A 19,472-nucleotide genomic window follows, 5' to 3' on the forward strand; every position below is an offset into this window, starting at 1 on the left:
GGTTGAGGAAAAAGACACATTGAAAGCACTGGTGTGGAAAGTGGCATCCTCAGAACAGATGCGACACAGATGGAGAAACTGGAAAGGAATAGAGACCTTACAGGAAGCGGGGTGGGAGGAAGTTTAATCAAGGTAGCAGTGGCAGTTGGTGTGCTTATAGTAGATATTGGTTGACAGCCTATCCCCAGAAATGGAGATAAAGAAGTCAAGAAAGACAAGGGAAGAGTCAGAGATGGACCATGTGAAGGCAAAGGAGGAATGGAAATTGGAAGCAAAGTTGTTAAAATTTTCCAGCTCGGGGCAAGAGCAGGATGCAGTACCGATACAGTCATCAATGTACCGGAAAAAGAGGTGAAGGAGGGGACCTGAGTAGGACTGGAACAAAGAATGTTCCACATATCCCACAAAAAGGCAGGCATCGCTAAGACCCATACAGGTTCCCATTGCGACACCTTTTATTTGGAGGAAGTGAGTGGAGTCAAAGGAGAAGTTGTTCAAGGTAAGAACAAGTTCAGCCAGACAGAGGAGGATGGTGGTGAATGGGGACTGGTTGGGCTTCTGTTCAAGGAAGTGGAGGGCCCGCAGGCCATCCTGGTGGGGGATGGAGGTGTAGAGGGACTGGACGTCCATGGTGAAAAGACGACGGTTAGGGCCGGGAAACTGGAAACTGTTACAGTGGCTGAGGGCGTTGAAAGAATTGTGGATGTAGGTTGGAAGAGACTGGACAAAGGGAGAAAAAAAAAGTCAAGATTGGAAGAAATAAGTTTCGTGGGGCAAGAACAGGCTAGAACGATGGGTCTACTGGGGCAGTCCTGTTAGTGGATCTTGGGAATGAGGTAGAAGCGGGCTGTGCGGGGTTGGGGGTCCATGAGGTTGGAGGCCACTTGGAGGGGGTAGGGGGTATCTCCAGAGGAGATGAGGTCAGTGACGGTCTGGGAAACTATGGCTTGATGTTCGGAGGTGGGGTCATGGTCCAGGGGGAGGTAGGAGGAGGTGTTGGAGAGTTGGTGTTCAGCCTCCACAAGGTAGAGATCTGTTCGCCAAACAACAACAGCGCCGCCCTTGTCAGCAGGTTTAATGACAACGCCAGGTTGGACTTGAGAGAACGGAGTGCTGCGAGTTCAGAGGGAGATAGGTTAGAGTGAGTGAGGGGAGTACAGAAATTGAGAGAGCTAATGCCACACCGGCAGTTCCCAGTAAAAAGATCAAGAGAAAGTAAGAGGGAGGGGTCCAAGTGGAACGAGAATTCTGAAGACGGGAGAAAGGGTCCATGTCCGGGGGGGGGAGAAGACTCCTGGCCAAAGAAGTGGGCGCGGAGGTGAAGGCGACGAAAGAGGAGCTCAGCATCGTGTCGAGCTCAAAATTCATTGAGATGGGGGCATAAGGGGGTGAGAAGCTGGGGCCCTATATTGGACTGAGTCCCACAGCTACCTTGATTACACTTCCTCCCACCCCGCTTCCTGTAAGGACTCTATTCCATTCTCGAAGTTTCTCTGTCTTCGTCGCGTGTGTTCAGACAATGCCACCTTCCACACCAGTGCTTCCAATATGTCTTCCATAATCCCCCCCACTGTAGATGACAGGGCCCTCAACTGTGTCCGTCCCATTTCCTGCACTTCTGCCCTCACCCCTTCCCTTCCTTCCCAGAACCACGATAGGGTTCCCCTTGTCCCCACCTTCCACACACCAGCCTCTAAATTCAATGGATCATCCACCACCATTTCTGCCACCTCCAAACACATCTTCTCCTCCCCTTTCAGCATTCCGAAGGGACAATTTCCTCGGCGACACTCTGGTCCACTCTTCCATCACCCCAAACACCCTCTCCCTTACCCACAGCACGTTCCTATGCAAGCACAGGAGATTCAACACATGCCCTTTCATCTCCTCTCTTCCCACTGTCAAGGACACCAAGTAGTCCCTCGATTTGTACTTCTTCAATTTAGTATACTGTCTTCGCTGCTCACAATGCGGCCTCCTCTACACTAGGGAGACTAAACTCAGATTGGACTAGGGGGCATAATCTTAGAATAAGGGGCTGCTCTTTCAAAACTGAGATGAGGAGAAGCTTCTTCACTCAGAGGGTAGTAGGTCTGTGGAATTTGCTGCCCCAAGAAGCTGTGGAAGCTACATCATTAAATAAATTTAAAACAGAAATAGACAGTTTCCTAGAAGTAAAGGGAATTAGGGGTTACGGGGAGCGGGCAGGAAATTGGACATGAATTTAGATTTGAGGTTAGGATCAGATCAGCCATGATCTCATTGAATGGCGGAGCAGGCTCGAGGGGCTGATTGGCCTACTCCTGCTCCTATTTCTTATGTTCTTATGGATGATTGCTTTGCTGAACACCTCCTTTCAGTCCGCAAGCATAACCCTGAGCTTCCGGTCGCTTGCCATTTTAATTCTCCCTCCCACTTTGACCTATCAGTCCTCGGCTTCCTACACTGCTGCAATGAAGCTCGAGGAAAAGTACCTCATCTTTTGATTAGGCACTTTACAACCTTCCGGACTCAACATTAATTTCAATAACTTCAGATCATAACCACTGCTCCCATTTTTTGGACAGCAGGTGCTGCTAATGGCTCTGATGTTGCCATTTACAGCTCCTCCTAGACCCATCTTTTGTTTCTTGACTTGTCCCATTACCACCCTCTTTGCCTTGCACCATTATCCCCTTTTGTCATTTAATCACTCTTGCCCTCCACCCGATCACAGACCTTCCCTTTTGTCTCCCCACCCCTCCCCCAGCCCGTACTTTGCCTGGCTCTGTACTTGCTTAAAAACTGTTAAATCTTTAACTTCTTCCAGTTCTGACGACAGGTCATTGACGTGAAACATTAACTCGGTTTCTCTCTCCACAGATGCTGCCTGACTTGCTGAGTATTTCCAGCATTTTCTGTTTTTTGTTCAGATTTCCAGCATCTGCAATATTTTGCTTTTGATCATTCTTTATGTTGAGCCTGGACAGTTAGTGGTGCCACTTCATTATTGATTATTGTCTAGGCCCACATATGGAAACTGGACACTTGGGTGAAGTATTGGAAGGCTGCCAGTGCCCATGGAACCATATCCCAGCAATGACCACTACCTCATGTAACAGAGAAAATTAGATGGAATGGCGAAATCCAAAACAATATCAAAAATATATGAAACAAGAAATGTCAACTGTTTTAAAATCAAACGCCATCAGAAAATGACTTGAATGGACAATGACTAAAAACAAACATGAAAATAGTCCAATGTGTTATACCAATAAATAGTAGGATGTACGCCAACACCTACAGCTCACATTTTGAATTATAAATCACAACTATGTTGGGGAGGGGCTAAGCATAAACCTGCCCTTAAGCAACTTATAGCATCCTTAGAGGAATTCTGGGAACTGATCTCCAAAATGTCCTCATTCAGGAAAGGCATATGGCCAAGAAGACAGAGAGAGGAAAATAAAGGAGAAAAACAAATAATCATAAGAAAATTGATGATTGTAATACAGTACTTTTAAAAATAAATGCGTTAAATTCAAGGAAGGTTTAAAAAAGTACAATTAAAGAACCGTTTATACACTTTACTGTGACAAAAAATGCAGATGACTTAATATATTACTAGATATTTTCATACATTGCAGAATAAAGACTCCATTTCTCTCTGACGTGTTGGAGTCAGTCATATTTGCCTGTGGGTGAGGGAGAGGGAAGTAATATAGTCTGCTTCAGGAAAAGCACAAAAATCTGTTTTCTGATAAGAGCAACATTTTGCCCTCCCCCATTCGTCTCCTTCCACCTGCCCCTTTGCATTAGTGTCAAGCCTCCTGGTAGAAGACAGACAAAACTATAAGAAACATAATGCAAGGAGATAGTACACAGACCCGGCAGAGCAATTTCTTCTTAGCAACTCCATATGGGCATGTATGTGGTTAGAAAATTGTTGACATAAGCCTCCCACTGTACCCAACTATTTTGACATTTTTGAAACCTCAAAATAAAAAAAATTAAACAAGCACTCCTACCACTCATTTTTACAAGATTTACAAGAATGTTGCCAGGGTTTGAAAATTGCAGCTACGAGGAGAGACTGGATAGGCTGGAGTTGTTTTCCTTGGAACAGAGGAAACTAAGGGGAGACTTGATTGAGGTGTACAAAATTATGAGGGGCCTAGACAGAGTAGACAGGAAGTACCCGTTTCCCCTAGCGGAGAGTTCAAGAACTAGAGGACATAGATTTAAGCTGACTGGCAGAAGGATTAGAGGGGACATGAGGAAAAACTTTTTTACCCAGAGGGTGGTGGGTGTATGGAATTCGCTGCCTGAATTGGTGGTAGAGGCAGGGACCCTCAACTCTTTTAAAAAGTACCCGGACCTGCACCTAAAGTGCTGTAAGCTGCAGGGCTACGGACCGGGTGGGATTAGAATGGGCAACTGGTTGTTCTTCGAGCCGGCGCGGACACGATGGGCCGAATGGCCCCCTTCTGTGCTGTATCTTTTCTATGGTTCTATTACAGTGAGAGTCTTGCAAAAAGCAGGCAAATGAATCCATAGTTCAAAATTCCTGTTGGCACACTCTTCAAGGTTTAACTGTGGGTTATAAGAAAATATTGGGAGTAACAAAGGCTACTCCTCTACATACAATTTTGCTGTTTTCAGTCTGTGGGCTACATCTCAGACCAGACAGCCAGCAAATAGAAAGAGGGAAACATTAATGCTCTTAACCAGTCATGAACTGTGATTAGAAGGCTTTTAAACACCAGGAATAGGAAGAAGTGGCAGAAAACAGACAGCAGCAGTCAGCCAACACAGTTCCAGGCGTGGCTCACTCACATGCAGGTCACTTGTAATGCATTGTCCTAGGAGATCGAGAGCAGGAATCCCCAACCATTGGCAAACTGGCCTTTGAAACCACGGCAACTTAATCTCCTGTGAAGCAAAGTTCCATTCATGCTATGTGAGGCGATGTTTACTCAGATTCACAAACATCTTAGAAATGCTCAGGCTCCACAGTATCAATGGAACTCAATCTTGGCAGGGAGAAGAAAATTTTTCAGCTTTAGAAACATTTCTAATAAAACATTTATTTCAGAGAGACATACATACAAAGAGAGAACAAGAGTCACAGAGGGAGAGAAAATCAACTGCAGACACAGGGGCTGACATTTGTATGACTCGTCTCAAAATAGGATCCAAACAGTGATGTGGAATGATGTGACAGAGACACAGAGCTATTTAGTGTACAAACTCTTCTCTCCCCCTCAGATTATCTCTGATCCCTTCAGAACAATTTTTAAAATGTGTCTGAATATTTTGAATAATGTATTACTACAAAAACAGAATTCACCAACCGGCCTGCACATTGAATTTTTTCACCATTGAACACTTTTCACAGATGTACACAATTTTTAATGTAGATTCCTCATTCCAGTTTTCCTGTTATTTTCTGCATGAGAGGCACTGACCCATTTTCTGCTGCAAGCTCTTACTGAATAAAAGGCTCCTTTGTGCACTCAGCAAACACACATAAATTTCTTTGATTTCAGATGATAAATTTCAAATGTAGTTTGCAAGCCAAATTTGGGGCCCTTTTATAATGTTTGTAAAACATTTCTGAACATTCAGCAAAGTAGCCAAAAATGCTTTAAATCCGCAGCATTACCAAAGATGAGCAGATACACATAAAATAGGATTCTCCCACAGGACAAAAACAGATAGTTAACTTATGTAAAAGAAATGCCAAAAGGTAAATATTATCAGCAACAACTGACATTTATACAGTGCTTCTCAAGTAAATAAACATCTCTGACTGCTTTACATGGTGGGGTTGGTTGGGGGGGGGGGAAAGAGGGGAGGTGCAGACAGCAAGCAAGGAGCAAATAGTTTGTGGGTGGAGATTGAAGGCGTAATTCAAGAGGGCAGGGGCTTAATTACTGAAATATCAGCCTCAGGTAGTGCAGCAGAGATGGAGGGACAAGCAGTAATCTGAAGTTTCTGGAACGAAGGCTGTCAATTGGGATGTTGGCTAGACAAAATTCCCCAAATAGGGTGGGGAAAAATCATGGAGGGATTTGAAATCAAGAACACAGATTTTTAAGTCAATTCACTGAGGCGCAGGGATCTAGCTGACATTGGCGAGGACCAGGCTGATGGGCACGTGGGGCTTTTTTTCTGTGGAAGAGGATGCAGGCAGTAGAGTTCAGGCTTAAATGAAGGTTACGAAGGGTGGAGATGATGAGGCCAGCAAGCAAAGCATTGGTAAATCAATCCCTTAAGTGATAAAGGCCTCAATGAGAATTTCAGCAGCCAAAGGTTAGGGTACCGTGCAATAACATTCCAGTGGCACAAATTGGTCTAGGTGACAGACAATGGCTAGAAAGCTCAGCGAAAGATCCAACAGAATCTAGGTTGCACACGATAAAGATCAGTCTAAGCAAGTAGCTAGGAATATTGAGATGCACTGTCACATTTTGGATTCTTTTAACCATTTTTCCAAAGAAAGGATTCGGAAATTAATTACATTTAAGTTTAAAGTGGATTCACACAGGTTTAAAATTCTCCTTACAGCCATAAGTTGCAGCTGCTCAGTTAAAGGAGAGTTTACATATTAATGAGCGAAACATTGACAATGTGTTTACAATGTGACAATAGTTAGTTTATTCTTTCATTCTTGCTATAAACATCCACAACCATTATCGTTGGGATGATCTGTTAATTTGAGTCCAGCAATGGGTGTCTGCTGTGAACTCACTCTTGTGGGGGTGATTTTATTGATTGATTTTCTAAAAAAAAAATCACTGAACAGAGAAGAGGCTGGAGGGACAGCCCATCCTTTCCTCTGGTCAGAAGTAACTAAAAGAGAATAAATAAACCTGTTGAAGTCCAGTCACTCATTTTAGGTCTGGGAAGGGAACCCAACCTAGCCAGGAAAGACTAACTCATCTTAAGCCCAGAGCTGTCAGAATCAGAAGGCTGACCAGAAAAGTTGAGTTAGTCCACAAATAAGGGATAGCGTGGCATAGTTTATTATTTTTTTATTCACAAGGAGAGGTTTGAAGTTAAGGAAGCAAGTGAGTTTCGATTGTAATTATCACTCCAAATGTTCAGTTTCTGTCTGCAAAATAAAGCAACTAGAGTGTTACAATTTGGACTTTCTACTGACACTTTTAATTTGCATTCACAGAAAAAAAAAGTTTCCATAGGCATTACAACAACCTGATGTCATGGGCAGGTTTTCACACTGGGGGCCAAATTTCCGAGAGAAGCCTTTTAGAGGCGGAATTGGGGTTAGGCAGAACCTCCTCTCAGCCCATGGATACAATTCTGAACCTGTCTCAAATTCCGGAGTCAGGAGCATTTTCATACTATTGGTGGCACCTGCAGCATTTACGCCAAAATTGGGAATGATCATCTCTGGTCGGGCAGAAGGATTTGACAGTGAGCGGGGCAGAAGGTTTAAAGCAAAATAAAATTGTTGTGTTTGGTGACAGTAGGGAAACCTGATCTTTTAAATTTTTACAGTCTCAGATATCCGAGCAGATACAAAGACACCAGGGATAGAGAGACGTCCCTTGTGCTTAGTGTTACTAAGGCTGAAAATGCAGGAATTATGTTCTGTGTAGTAGATCATATATTTGCATGTGCCTGCCAATTTGGGGGCAGGGATATTCTGTGCATGCCCCTGAATGAACCACAAATTTTGATGGGTGGGAACCAAGTGTAATCAGGTCCTGCCCCAAATTATGTCCCCACATGCCCAGAATACAGCATTTTCTGGTCAAAATTATCAAGGAAATTTGGAATCATAACTGTCTTTCACCAAAAGTTTTAACTCCCTTCCCAACAGGTATGGTTTACTGGAGACTTTGGATCCACGTGTAATTTTAGAGTTTTTGCTGCCAATGGAAACTGAGGCAGCACTGCTGATCAAATTCAAGTGGTTCAGTCTTCAGTTATTCAAATAATAAATTAGCACAATTTAATGTAAATTACTATGAGTAGTATAAACTACTGTTGACGGCACATTACCACACAGGAATGTCAATGAGACCCTTCTTTTGAATCAGTCCTTGACATATGCCGTTTCCAATTACTGTCCCTCCTCCTTCCCCTCCGATGCAAAATGATTTCCCTCTCAAAATAAGTGTAGGCTACAGCAGTCACATCTCAGTTTACATATAGATTAATCTACAACGAAAAGAGCAAGAATTCTAACAAATATGATGCAGTTAATAATCTTACCATTTACCTGAGAAAACAGCCAACTATTTCATTACTTTTTTGGGAGAGGGGCATAAAATAGTGAGCAGTGCAGAAAATGAAAAAAAAAATGGCTGCTTCAGCATGACTCCTGGTTGTCGGCCATTTTTGTGCTTAAACAACAGCAGAAAGCATATTCCTAAAAGATGAAATAATAAAAGCTGTAATAAAAACTAAAAGAAATAGTTGAAGGTGAGATATGAAAAAATATCAAAAGGAGAATCACAAACGTGTGTTCAACGACAGCTGTTTTGTTTTTTGTTTACCTTCCCACTCCAATTCATTACCATGCCCTGAATATTCAAGAGAATCCGCCTCATCAGGGGTCTCGAGGTCATCTACATTGATGTCAAGATCATCTGGGGTATCAAGGTTATCATCAGATAGGATTGAGCCTTCGCTCTGATCGAGTGAAAGGCTGATATCAGGAGCTGCAAGCTTTTTCTTCCCAGGGTGGATTCCATTGAGGTCAAGGGAATTAGGCGGTGCTGATTAAAAACAATGGAAAAAGAAAAAAAAGATTAAATCACAGCATGCACATACCTTTAAAACAAATTCTCAATTTGCTGTGCTTTTGTAATTTCAATTAAAAAAGCATTGGTAAGAACAGCATCTAAGCACTGTCAACCATTCTGATAGGCAATTTCTAATCACAATCTTTGACAATAAACGATACGTAAATTAATGTACACATACAATCATCAATAATAGCCTACAACAGGAACATCTGCTCAGATACAGAGTAAATCCCCAAATATTCCAGGAGGTTTCCCATTCTGTCAAAGCCCAGGACCATTCCCCAGTGCTACCAAAATACAGGACTGCCTCCAGTGAAGCAAACCCCATTCCCCCTAGCTAGTACTACGAAATATCAGATATCTAACTCCAACTGGTACATTTTGCATCTTACCTTACTGTGTATTCTCAGATTTAATACTGGTAAAACAGATAAAAAATTAAATACATAGGTAAAGGAATATGGATAATTTATTAAAAATCTTACATCTGCAACATTTAACTTCCTGCTGTCACACTTGGTTACATTTATTCATTGAATTATCTTTTATGTCTTTTAATAACTTCATTGAAGTTTTTACTTGAAGGCTGCAGCCTCTCCCAAAAAGAGGCTGAGAGTTAGGCTTGGAGTTTATAGTTTTGCCCAGAGCTGTAGTGCTGTGAGCTAAATTTGGATTATGCAGTCTCGGCATTTGCAGAATACCTAACTTCCCAGGATGCATTGCTACCATTCAGACAGCTAATATGGAGAATTTTTTGCTTCAGCTTTCAATTGTTTCTGCTCAAAAGTTTTTGAAGAAAAGCTAGAGGGCAAATTTCAACAGCTTTTCGGAGATAAAATTCATGAGCGCTTTTTAAAAAAAAACAGAATTGCCCTGTGTTTTAAAAAGAAATTGACCTCTGATTTTTTTTTATTATTCGTTCATGGGATGTGGGCGTCGCTGGCAAGGCCAGCAATTATTGCCCATCCGTAACTGCCCTCGAGAAGGTGGTGGTGAGCCACCTTCTTGAACCGCTGCAGTCCGTGTGGTGAAGGTTCTCCCACAGTGCTGTTAGGTAGGAAGTTCCAGGATTTTGACCCTGCGACGATGAAGGAACGGCGATATATTTCCAATTGTAAACAATTTTACAACACCAAGTTATAGTCCAGCAATTTTATTTTAAATTCACAAGCTTTCGGAGGCTTCCTCCTTCGTCAGGTGAACGATGTGAAAATGAAATCCTCGAGACTTGGATATATTTCCAAGTCAGGATAGTGTGTGACTTGGAGGGAAACACGCAGGTGGTGTTGTTCCCATATGCCAGCTGCTCTTGTCCTTCTAGGTGGTAGAGGTCGCGGGTAAAGGAGGTGCTGGTGAAAAAGCCATGGCGAGTTGCTGCGGTGCATCCTGTGGATGGTACACACTGCAGCAGTGATGCACCGGTGGTGAAGGGAATGAATGTTTAGGGTGGCGGATGGGGTGCCAATCAAACGGGCTGTTTTGACCTGGATGATGTTGAGCTTCTTGAGTGTTGTTGGAGCTGCACTCATCCAGGCAAGTGGAGAGTATTCCACCATATTCCTGACTTGTGCCTTGTAGATGATGGAAAGGCTTTGGGGAGTCAAGAGGTGAGTCACTCGTCACAGAATACCCAGCCTCTGACCTGCTCTTGTAGCCTTGTGGCTGGTCCAGTTAAGTTTCTGGTCAATGGTGACCCCCAGGATGTTGATGGTGGGGGATTCGGCGATGGTAATGCCGTTGAATGTCAAGGGGAGGTGGTTAGACTCTCTCTTGTTGGAGATGGTCATTGCCTGGCACTTGTCTGGCGCAAATGTTACTTGCTACTTATCAGCCCAAGCCTGGACATTGTCCAGGTCTTGCTGCATGCGGGCACGGACTGCTTCATTATCTAAGGGGTTGCGAATGGAACTGAACACTGCAATCATCAGCAAACATCCCCACATCTGACCTTATGATGGAGGGAAGATCATTGATGAAGCAGCTGATTGCACCGGTTGTGGTCTTTACTTTGTATTCTAAATATTTTAGAAAGCAAAAAAAAGGTGATGAGGGGTAGGAAGAGTCTCTACCTCTCTCTTCGTGTAATATTATTCTATTTTCAAAAAAATTTAATTTTAAAACCGGCTAATGATCTCACCTGTGTTTTAGTGATAGATGGAAAAAGTCAATGCTAATAGCTTGCACCTGTGAGACAGTGGGGAGTAATTTTAACCTAATTCACCTAGTGGAAAACTGACGAGATCAGATTGGCCACCTGATTTTACATCGACTTCAAGAGAAAGTAAAATCAGGCGGTGCATGAGACGGGCAGTCAATCTGACCATATCAGTTTCCCACCAGGTGGGTTAGGTTAAAATTACCACAATAGATTCTAATTTCTAACACTTATGAGGCAGAGAGAGACAGACAGACAGACAAGGCAGAGACATACACATACAGAGAAAGATAGAAACAGAGAGAAAGTCAGACAGGTAGTTTCTTTTCCCTAAGAGAAACAAGTTGAATTTTGAAAGCAGACAAAGCCTTTGAGGGAAGCAAATCAAAAGGTAAGCTGGAGGAAGAGGGGTGAGGTCAGATTGGTTAAGGACGAGGAAAGCTCTGACCTCTCACCAGTTGGGCTTGGGGGAAGGGAGTGAGGAAAGTGGTTGGAGGGTTAAGTGTGAGGTGACAGCAGGGCAAAGCAGAGTGGAGGTTCAAGGAGTTGAGTGAGTAGTTCAAAGAAGAGGTTGGGGTAGTGATGGGAATGAAGAGGTGGTAGGATAGGGAATGAGTAGTGTAAGATAAAGTGTTACACAATCGGAGTGAGTGGGTAAGGAGAAGCACAAGTGATTGGGGAGGGGATGGGAGCTTCTGAAAGCCACATTTTCCCTACAATCCCCAACCTATCACTGTTGGTAGCTTCTCTCCCTGCCATACTACCTATCAAATCCCACCCCCAAAAAAGAAAAAGACAGAGAAAAGCAAAAAAGAGAATGAGACAGAACCAGAGGCAGGGAATCATAGGGGAAAAAAACAGCAACACAACAGAACAGGTAAGAGAAACCATATTCCCTGACTTACTGGGATAGAAATTGGTAACGGCCTGTTTTCAGGTGCAGACAGCTTGCGCCTAAATTGGGCGGCCCAAGGCTCATTTGAAATTGGGTCTCAGGCCTCATTTCAATAATTTGGGTGAGCTGCCAGTTCCCGTCATGCCTCCAGGAGGCAGCTGGCCCATTTGAGAAGGATGAATTTCAGGCCACTTGCTTTGCTGGCAGTTTCCCTCAATCAAGTTCGGGGGGGGCCATCGCAGGCTGGCAGTGGCCCTTGGGAGTGCTGTGGAGCTGGAATGAGCAATCCTACTCTGCCTGACTCCACATTAAAAACTTTTTAAAAATTACTAACATTTTTGTTGGCTCAGCCGCAGCGACCACCGAAGAGTCCGAAGCTCCACTCCGTGCTGGCCAATTTGGCAGAAAACAGGCATTGGACTCCTCATTTACATTTACTAATGCCTGTTTTAGGCGGCCGCCAGGGACTTCCACCCTCCATAAACTTGAGCTCATCCAAAACTCTGCCGCCTGTATCCTACACCAAGTCCCGTTCTCCCATCACCCCTGTGCTCGCTAACCTACACTGGCTCCTGGTCCAGGAACACCTCAAATTTAAAATTCTCATCCTTGTGTTCAAATCCCTCCATGGCCTCACCCCTCCCCATCTCTAACCTCCTCCAGCCCTACAACCATCTGAGAACTCTGCATTCCTCTAATTCTGGCCTCTTGTGCATCCCTGATTTCTTTCAATATACTATTGGCAGCCATGCTTTCAGCTGTCTAGGCCCCAAGCTTTGGAATTCCCTCCCTAAACCACTCTGCTTCTCTCTCCTCCTTTAAGGTGCTCCTTAAAACCTACCTTTGACCAAGCTTTTGATCGCCTGTCCTAATATTTCTTTATGTGACTTGGTGTCAAATATTGTATGATAACGCTCCTGTGAAGCGACTTGGAATGTTTTACTACATTAAAAGGTGTTATATAAATGCAAGTTATTGTTGTAAGCAAACAAGGGGGCTATTACAGTTATTGTTCAATGCAATGACCTACCTTTTGCACATGATATATGCAGACATGAAACACAAAAAAACTAAACATGATTGATGTATCTACAGAGAAATTTAGCAAAAATGGTATTGTGCATGTACAGAGTGCAACCGTATCTTTTAACGGGGATGGAATAAAATAGCTCCAAGCTTATGTATCAATGTTCTGCAGATTAAAATATAGATACTGTATGCAATAAACTACCTAATGCACAATACCAAATCCCAACAATGATTGCACATAATATTCATGCTTTAAATAGCAACTTCTAAGAAGTGATTCCAGGTTTTAGGTACAGACTACAATGTTAGCTAACAAAGACAACATGGACTGTCATTAAAGAAAATGTAAGGGATTCATTCCATGTTGAATAGCGCATTCTTATCACATCTGCCAGTTGTGCTGCTTGGTGAAGCGTCTTTAAGTTACACTTTTATCTCAAACAAAATGATGAGTCATAATTATTGTGACATTGATTCTCAGCACATAATTTAACATGGTTATTTATAGAATGAATTAATCAAACTGTTCCTACCAGGTCTGCTTTCTTCAGCTAAGGGACTTAGCGCAGCCTCATCAAAGGGAATGTCCATTCCCACATCCTCTGGCACTGATCTGTAAAACACAAGCACACCACCAAAGTAATTACTGTGAATGCTGTGTATGTAACACTGATACATTGGGAGTGATTTTAAACCCCAAGAACGGGTGGATTGGGGATTTTTTTTGGGTCGCAACCGCAAAATTTTCGGACTTTGCATTCCCAGTGGGAAGCCTGCACTTTTATGCGCCGATGTTAAACCCAGAAATAAAGCCGGGTTGCGGTCGTGACCAAAATACAACTATTTTCAACTCCCACCCGCCCCTAACCCACCCGTTCTTGGGGTTTAAAATCACCCCCATTGACATTCCTGTTAAGTGAACAATGTTCTCAGTTTTTGATTCCAGCAACATGCTCCTAAAAGCAAGATGCACAATGGGCCAAATGGCTGCCTTCTGTGCTGTAAATTTCTATGGTAATGTTTTTGTCTATTCTAATCTATTGCAAATAGCAAGATTCAATCCCATATCTATTTAAAATGTGTGATTAAAAAAAAGGGACATTACAAAGGTAATTTAAGAATGAATTTGTTTTTGAACTGAATTTATGTAGGTCATATCAATTTATAGATTAGCTTGTTAAATTAAAGACATGGTTTTATGTCTTCGCATTACAGTTTATTGACTTTAAGATCATCACTGCAAGAATTTATAAAAGCCAATTTTCTCCGTGACGGCAATGTACAAATGCAAAACAAGGCTTCAAAAAGTGATTAGGATCCAACCCTCTGGTTTGATTGTTCTTCAGGTGGCCTGAAGCTGATTTTTAACCAAACATTGGCTTTGGAAACCAAAGGAGAAGAAAGGGCGATGGAGGCTGTAGTTACTGAAACAGGCGTCGATATATCCAACTTTTGCCCAGTTATAACATTTTCCCCCATCTCAGCATGTGCAACATGCACATACAAATTACAACTGCTTCTTGTTATGGTTCAACTAATTCTTATTTGTTAAGGGTGCTGTTTTGCAATAAATATTGAAATTTAAAAATTACAATTTTGATGTGCTATTTCCAGGCTTGGACAAAAGAAGTTAGATTATTAAAAAAAATTTAAAACGAAGGAAAGGCGAGAGAAAAAATGACTTGCATTTACATAGCACCTTATCACATCTCTCAAAATATTTGTTTGAATTGCTTTGAAGTCAATTGACCATTATTTCACCAAATGCAGCAGCCACTAATTGCACAACAAGATCCCACAAATAATAATGAGATAAATAACCAGTTCATCTGTTCAATGCAGCATTGGCCAGGCAAGGATACCAGAAGAGTGCTCTGCTTTTCTTCGCAGAGTGTCACGGAATCCTTAACATTCATCTAAAACACTACAACAGGCAGACAGGGCCTCAGTTTAAAGTCTTAACTGAGGGATAGCATCTCAAAGTACAGCACTCCCACAGTATCTTATCCCTCATTAAGTCCCACTCACCTTTCACCCACGTTCCTTGCTGACGTACATTGGCTAAATTTTAAATTCTCATTCTAGTGTGAAAATCCCTTCATGGCGTCATCCATCCCTCAATCTAACTTTCTCTAGCTCTACAACCCCCCTGAACTCTCTATTTCTCTGGCTCTAACCTCTGCACCCCCCACTCCTTCATAGCAGCCATGCAGCATGAACATGGTAAGTATGGAAGGAGGTGGCCCAGGCAGTGAGTGCCAGCTCAACCACCCCATGATAGTGCCAGAAATGGTTTAATGACCTAGTGTAGTTTGCCAAGGTAAATGAAGTCGCAAGTAACCATGCACATTCTGAAATAAAGCTAAAAGAATGACTCACCTCCATATCTACTGTGGCCTCAGAGTATAACTGAAGAGGTGGATGGATATTCACATTCCCCAAAACCACATTCCTCTCAAACCATTCCATGATGCCTTATTCCCTTGCCCAAGACCAAGAGTTGCAGTGTTAAACTGAGACGAGATTGATGCATAGTCTGCACCTAAAAGCATTGCCAACATGGAATGTTTGCAGACACCTGTGAAATTAAATGTTCTGCTAACTAGGTGCCTTTTTCAATCTGTATTCTCCTTACAAAAGAAAAGGTTGCCCACAACTATTATGCCAACTGTCACCTGCATGCAGATGCTTAATAGGATTCATTATCCATGACTATAGGGGATATCACTGATCACCAGTCAACCACCTCAGTACACTGTGTTGCCTCATCAAAGCTGGTATGGTGAATTGGCAAAGAATAAAGGACTCATGACAGCTACTGAGTAGAGGCCTTTGACATGTAAGATCAGGTGATTGGCATCGCATACTAGCTGGATGTTCATCAAATGGAAGCCCTTCCTATGGATAAAGCTGAGGGGTTATCATTGGGGACCTTCTAGGTCAGATATGTGCTGTCAATTGTACCCTGCACCAGTGAGAACGCAGTATAGAATTAGATTGGTCTCTTTCTTTGTTTTGCAAGCTCCATGGAGAAATTAATAAATTAGATGCCTGCCTGAAGAAAGCATGGGTATATGCTTTATGCAGAGGTTTGCTACTTGATTTATGTGACCTGGGTCAACTGAGTCCTAAACAAATTCAATGCAGTGGTGATTTTCACAGCCACAGATAATTCTGTGAACTTTAATGATGTAGGCTGAAAATCTTCTACCAGCATCTGGCGTACTTCCACAATAACATCTGGAGGGAAGAGCACAGTCTTCTGATAAATAGATGGGCTGGGAAATCTAGGTAAGATCTGCAAAGTCTATAAACTCTTCTGGAGTATCAGTCATTTAACCATTGTTAGTGATGCTCTTGCTTCCTTCATTCTAGCCTCCTCCACATTCCTTCATAACTCAGGAAGAGAGGTTCCCATTGGGAAATCCACTTTCAACTTTTCAAGTACTCGCATTAAATATCAGAAGAATCTTTCAGTGATGTTTAAGTGCAAAAGTCCAATAATCATTGTCTTGACAAAGTCAGAGAGAGCTGCAAGAACTCACACAATATGGCTTCCATCTTGCATTAACACCTCTGGAACACTCTTTTCCTGATAGTGCCCCTTACGTAGTGGTGGGCAGGTTATTGGAGGAAACTGGAGGGAGAAATTAGCCCGCCCACCCCATCTTCTTTTGCATGTAGCAGGGTGGGCTCAGGGCAGGTGGCACCATTACCTAGCAGATAATGTGGAGGAAAATATTTATGGTGATTTTTTTTGGGTAGGATTGCAGCAGAATGTCACACCATCTTATTTTCTTTCAGTGAGTGGGTTTTGCAAGCAGAATTCAGGCCTAACTTGTTAGTTTCAATACTATTCCCAGTTTTCTACCCTTTAAAAAAAGTGACTAAAATACTTAAGGCAATTTCTTGAAGAAATCAGCTTGTTGAGGCTAATTAAGGCCTTCTTAATTACCTGTCAGTAAAACATGTGCTGTTTTCTACTGCTCTTTAGAAAATCAACCATGGTGCATTATGCTTACCCATTGAGCTGGAGTTATTTCAACAATGGGTTGCCAACAAACTGAAGTAATTTCAGCATCCACAGAATGAATTCTAGGAGACAGAGCATAGAGGGGGCATGCTGGCTGTACAAATAACAGTGATGTTTAGCCCTGATGCTGTTTTTTTACTTTGTAGACAATCAAACTTTAAGTGGGCCACCAGTGAGACTGGTCAAAAGTCATTGACCTTTAAGGACTTCAGTCTCAGGATCCCTATCACTCAAGATGAACACATGAATCCCATTTTTTTGTTAATTTACCATCCTTTTTAAATGTGAAGAAATTAATTACAGTGCTGGTGGAGTCATACAGAGATACAGATACAGCAACTCACACAAACTCAAATCCAGTTTAACTGTAGTTAATATAGAATGGTAATAGATATAGATGGTATTTGATCATCAATAACATGGCATCCCAAAATGATTCATTTCAGAATTATTATGGAGATTATGGTCTGGATAATGGTAACATAAAATAAGTAAAGCCTGTTGACATGCCGAGAACTAGCTGTATTACCCTGTTAGTTGCTGACTGCAGATTTATGAAAAGTTTTTTAAATAACCGGTTTCGTAAATTCATTGTGCTGCGCAATTTCCTACAGCTTCCTGCTTTCTACAGCTAAATTAAGGGCCTTGGTCATTACTTGACTAGTTAAGTGGCCGTTTAGCAACTTGAGAGGTGCAAAATTAGCATTATTAGGCAATAGTTCTGATTAGACAAGTTTTTGCTGCTGAGGGTAATGAACATGTATTGAAGGAGCAAACCTAGCAGAAAACATCTGCAGCATTACAGTTCACTGGGGTTTAATACAAAAGTGGAGAAACTAACATCCCTTTTCTAAGAATGGAAAACATACGACAGTTACTAAGGTGACATTGCTTATTAGACATATGTGAACAGTGCACCCAATTCTGTGTTATTAGAATTGGTGCAAGTGCTGTAAATGATCTTGCATATCACCATGTAAAAATCTATTCTAATAGCAGGTATGACATGAGTCGATGCATGACTATATGCATCTGTAAACATCTGCTAAGCTTATGTTTTTGTTGCTTCACAGTTTAATCCAGGACCATCCTCCACATTTTAAAGGTTGTTCAGATGCTGTCCCATAAAGAACACAACTTCCTTCAGTGCTGTTTAAATATGGAATTACCTAAGCAGTGCCCAATCTATGCCACCATCGTGGTGGCTATTAGTATTTCTAGAACAGACTATGCATTTTTATACAACTCCACTAGTGATGTTTGATGCCCTGTACATGCCAAATCCTGAATGGCACACAGTACTAATATCCAACACCAACAATGCATGACAACAGAACAGCTTTTGCCTGACAGCAACAAATAACAAACATACTTTATCCAAACAACGAACGTATTTACAGCTATTACAAAAATGAGCCCCAGCCAGTAAATAAATTGTAATTCCATGATAATTAACACGAACATGAAACACTTTAACCAACTCCATCCACTTTAATGACAATGTATCTTTTCCTCACTTGAATAGCAGCTGTTTTCATCTTTTAAGTAAAATATAAATCTGATAGTCACTGTGGATAAGAACCAAAAGCTCAGAAATGACTTTGTGGCATTAGCTTACAAATACTTAACATATCCTTGTGACATTTATCTGTCCACTATTTTAACAGGTGTTAACCTGTTTAAAATAAGGAGTTAAAACATCCATTAAAATAGCAGACACAGGTACCCATAATACAATGCCTCCGTGTGCTAATATTGCAAACGGTAATTTGTCAGCTATAATCTCCATAATCAATGCTGTATTTCTGCAGGTCCTGAGTATTTGTTTAAAAAACAAGCAGAAGTATAACATTTATGGTACAATATTACTTTAGCAAATAGAGAAGTTAAACTATAGATTTCAACAGATTTCAATATTCTTGCTTCTGGACTCCTTCAAAACTTCCGCACATACTTCACACTTCTTTCCCTGCCAGGGCATCATCACTTTCTCATTTCTTTTCTCACTTTAACTGTCAGTCTCACACTGCATTCACAATCAGAATTTGATTTTAAAACCATACCGGGACTGGAGGTTAGTTAGCATATTGATGACTGTTACAGGATGTTAGAATCATATCCATTACTGTTACAACACATAGGATATAAATAGAAATAATTATCCGTAAAATACCGAGCCTATTCCAACCCTTAGCAAAATCTTAAGAATTAAGTGTGATTATCATTCAACTTTCTAAACCTTTCTCGCTCTTGGTATAAATCTCCCTCCTCTTTGTACCCGCTGACTGAAATCTTTTAAAAAATCTGCTCAAATCCACACAACATTCTTTCATCAATCTTTAGTCTTAATATACAGTCCTACATAACTTGGAATAAAATTTTAAATCATATGGCAACAGCAGTAGGATTCATCTTAGCAGCATATTATCTTCATAAGATAAATACAGATGAAAAAAAGCCATTCAGCCTTTCTTAGATTATTCACCTAGAAAAACAAAAACAAACAGTCCTCCCTAATGTCATCTAACAGCACCTTGAATCATAGAATCGTACATCACAGAAGGAGGCCATTTGGCCCATCATGCCTGTGGCGGCTCTTTG

General features: G+C 41.7%; 1 protein-coding gene across 5 annotated transcripts in view; it reads right to left on the reverse strand.

The window, feature by feature from the left end:
- Positions 1-19,472, reverse strand: part of LOC137321007 (protein prune homolog 2-like) — a 132,951-nt gene that overhangs the window by 71,171 nt on the left and 42,308 nt on the right. For all 5 annotated transcript variants that reach the window (XM_067983103.1, XM_067983100.1, XM_067983102.1 and 2 more), the window contains exons 3-4: positions 13,372-13,451; positions 8,508-8,729 (exon numbers count right to left, since the gene is read on the reverse strand). In XM_067983103.1, coding sequence (XP_067839204.1) covers positions 8,508-8,729; positions 13,372-13,451 — 302 coding nt within the window. The remainder of the gene's footprint in view (positions 1-8,507; positions 8,730-13,371; positions 13,452-19,472) is intronic.

Source organism: Heptranchias perlo, chromosome 4 (assembly GCF_035084215.1).
Source record: "Heptranchias perlo isolate sHepPer1 chromosome 4, sHepPer1.hap1, whole genome shotgun sequence".
Lineage (NCBI taxonomy): Eukaryota > Metazoa > Chordata > Chondrichthyes > Hexanchiformes > Hexanchidae > Heptranchias > Heptranchias perlo.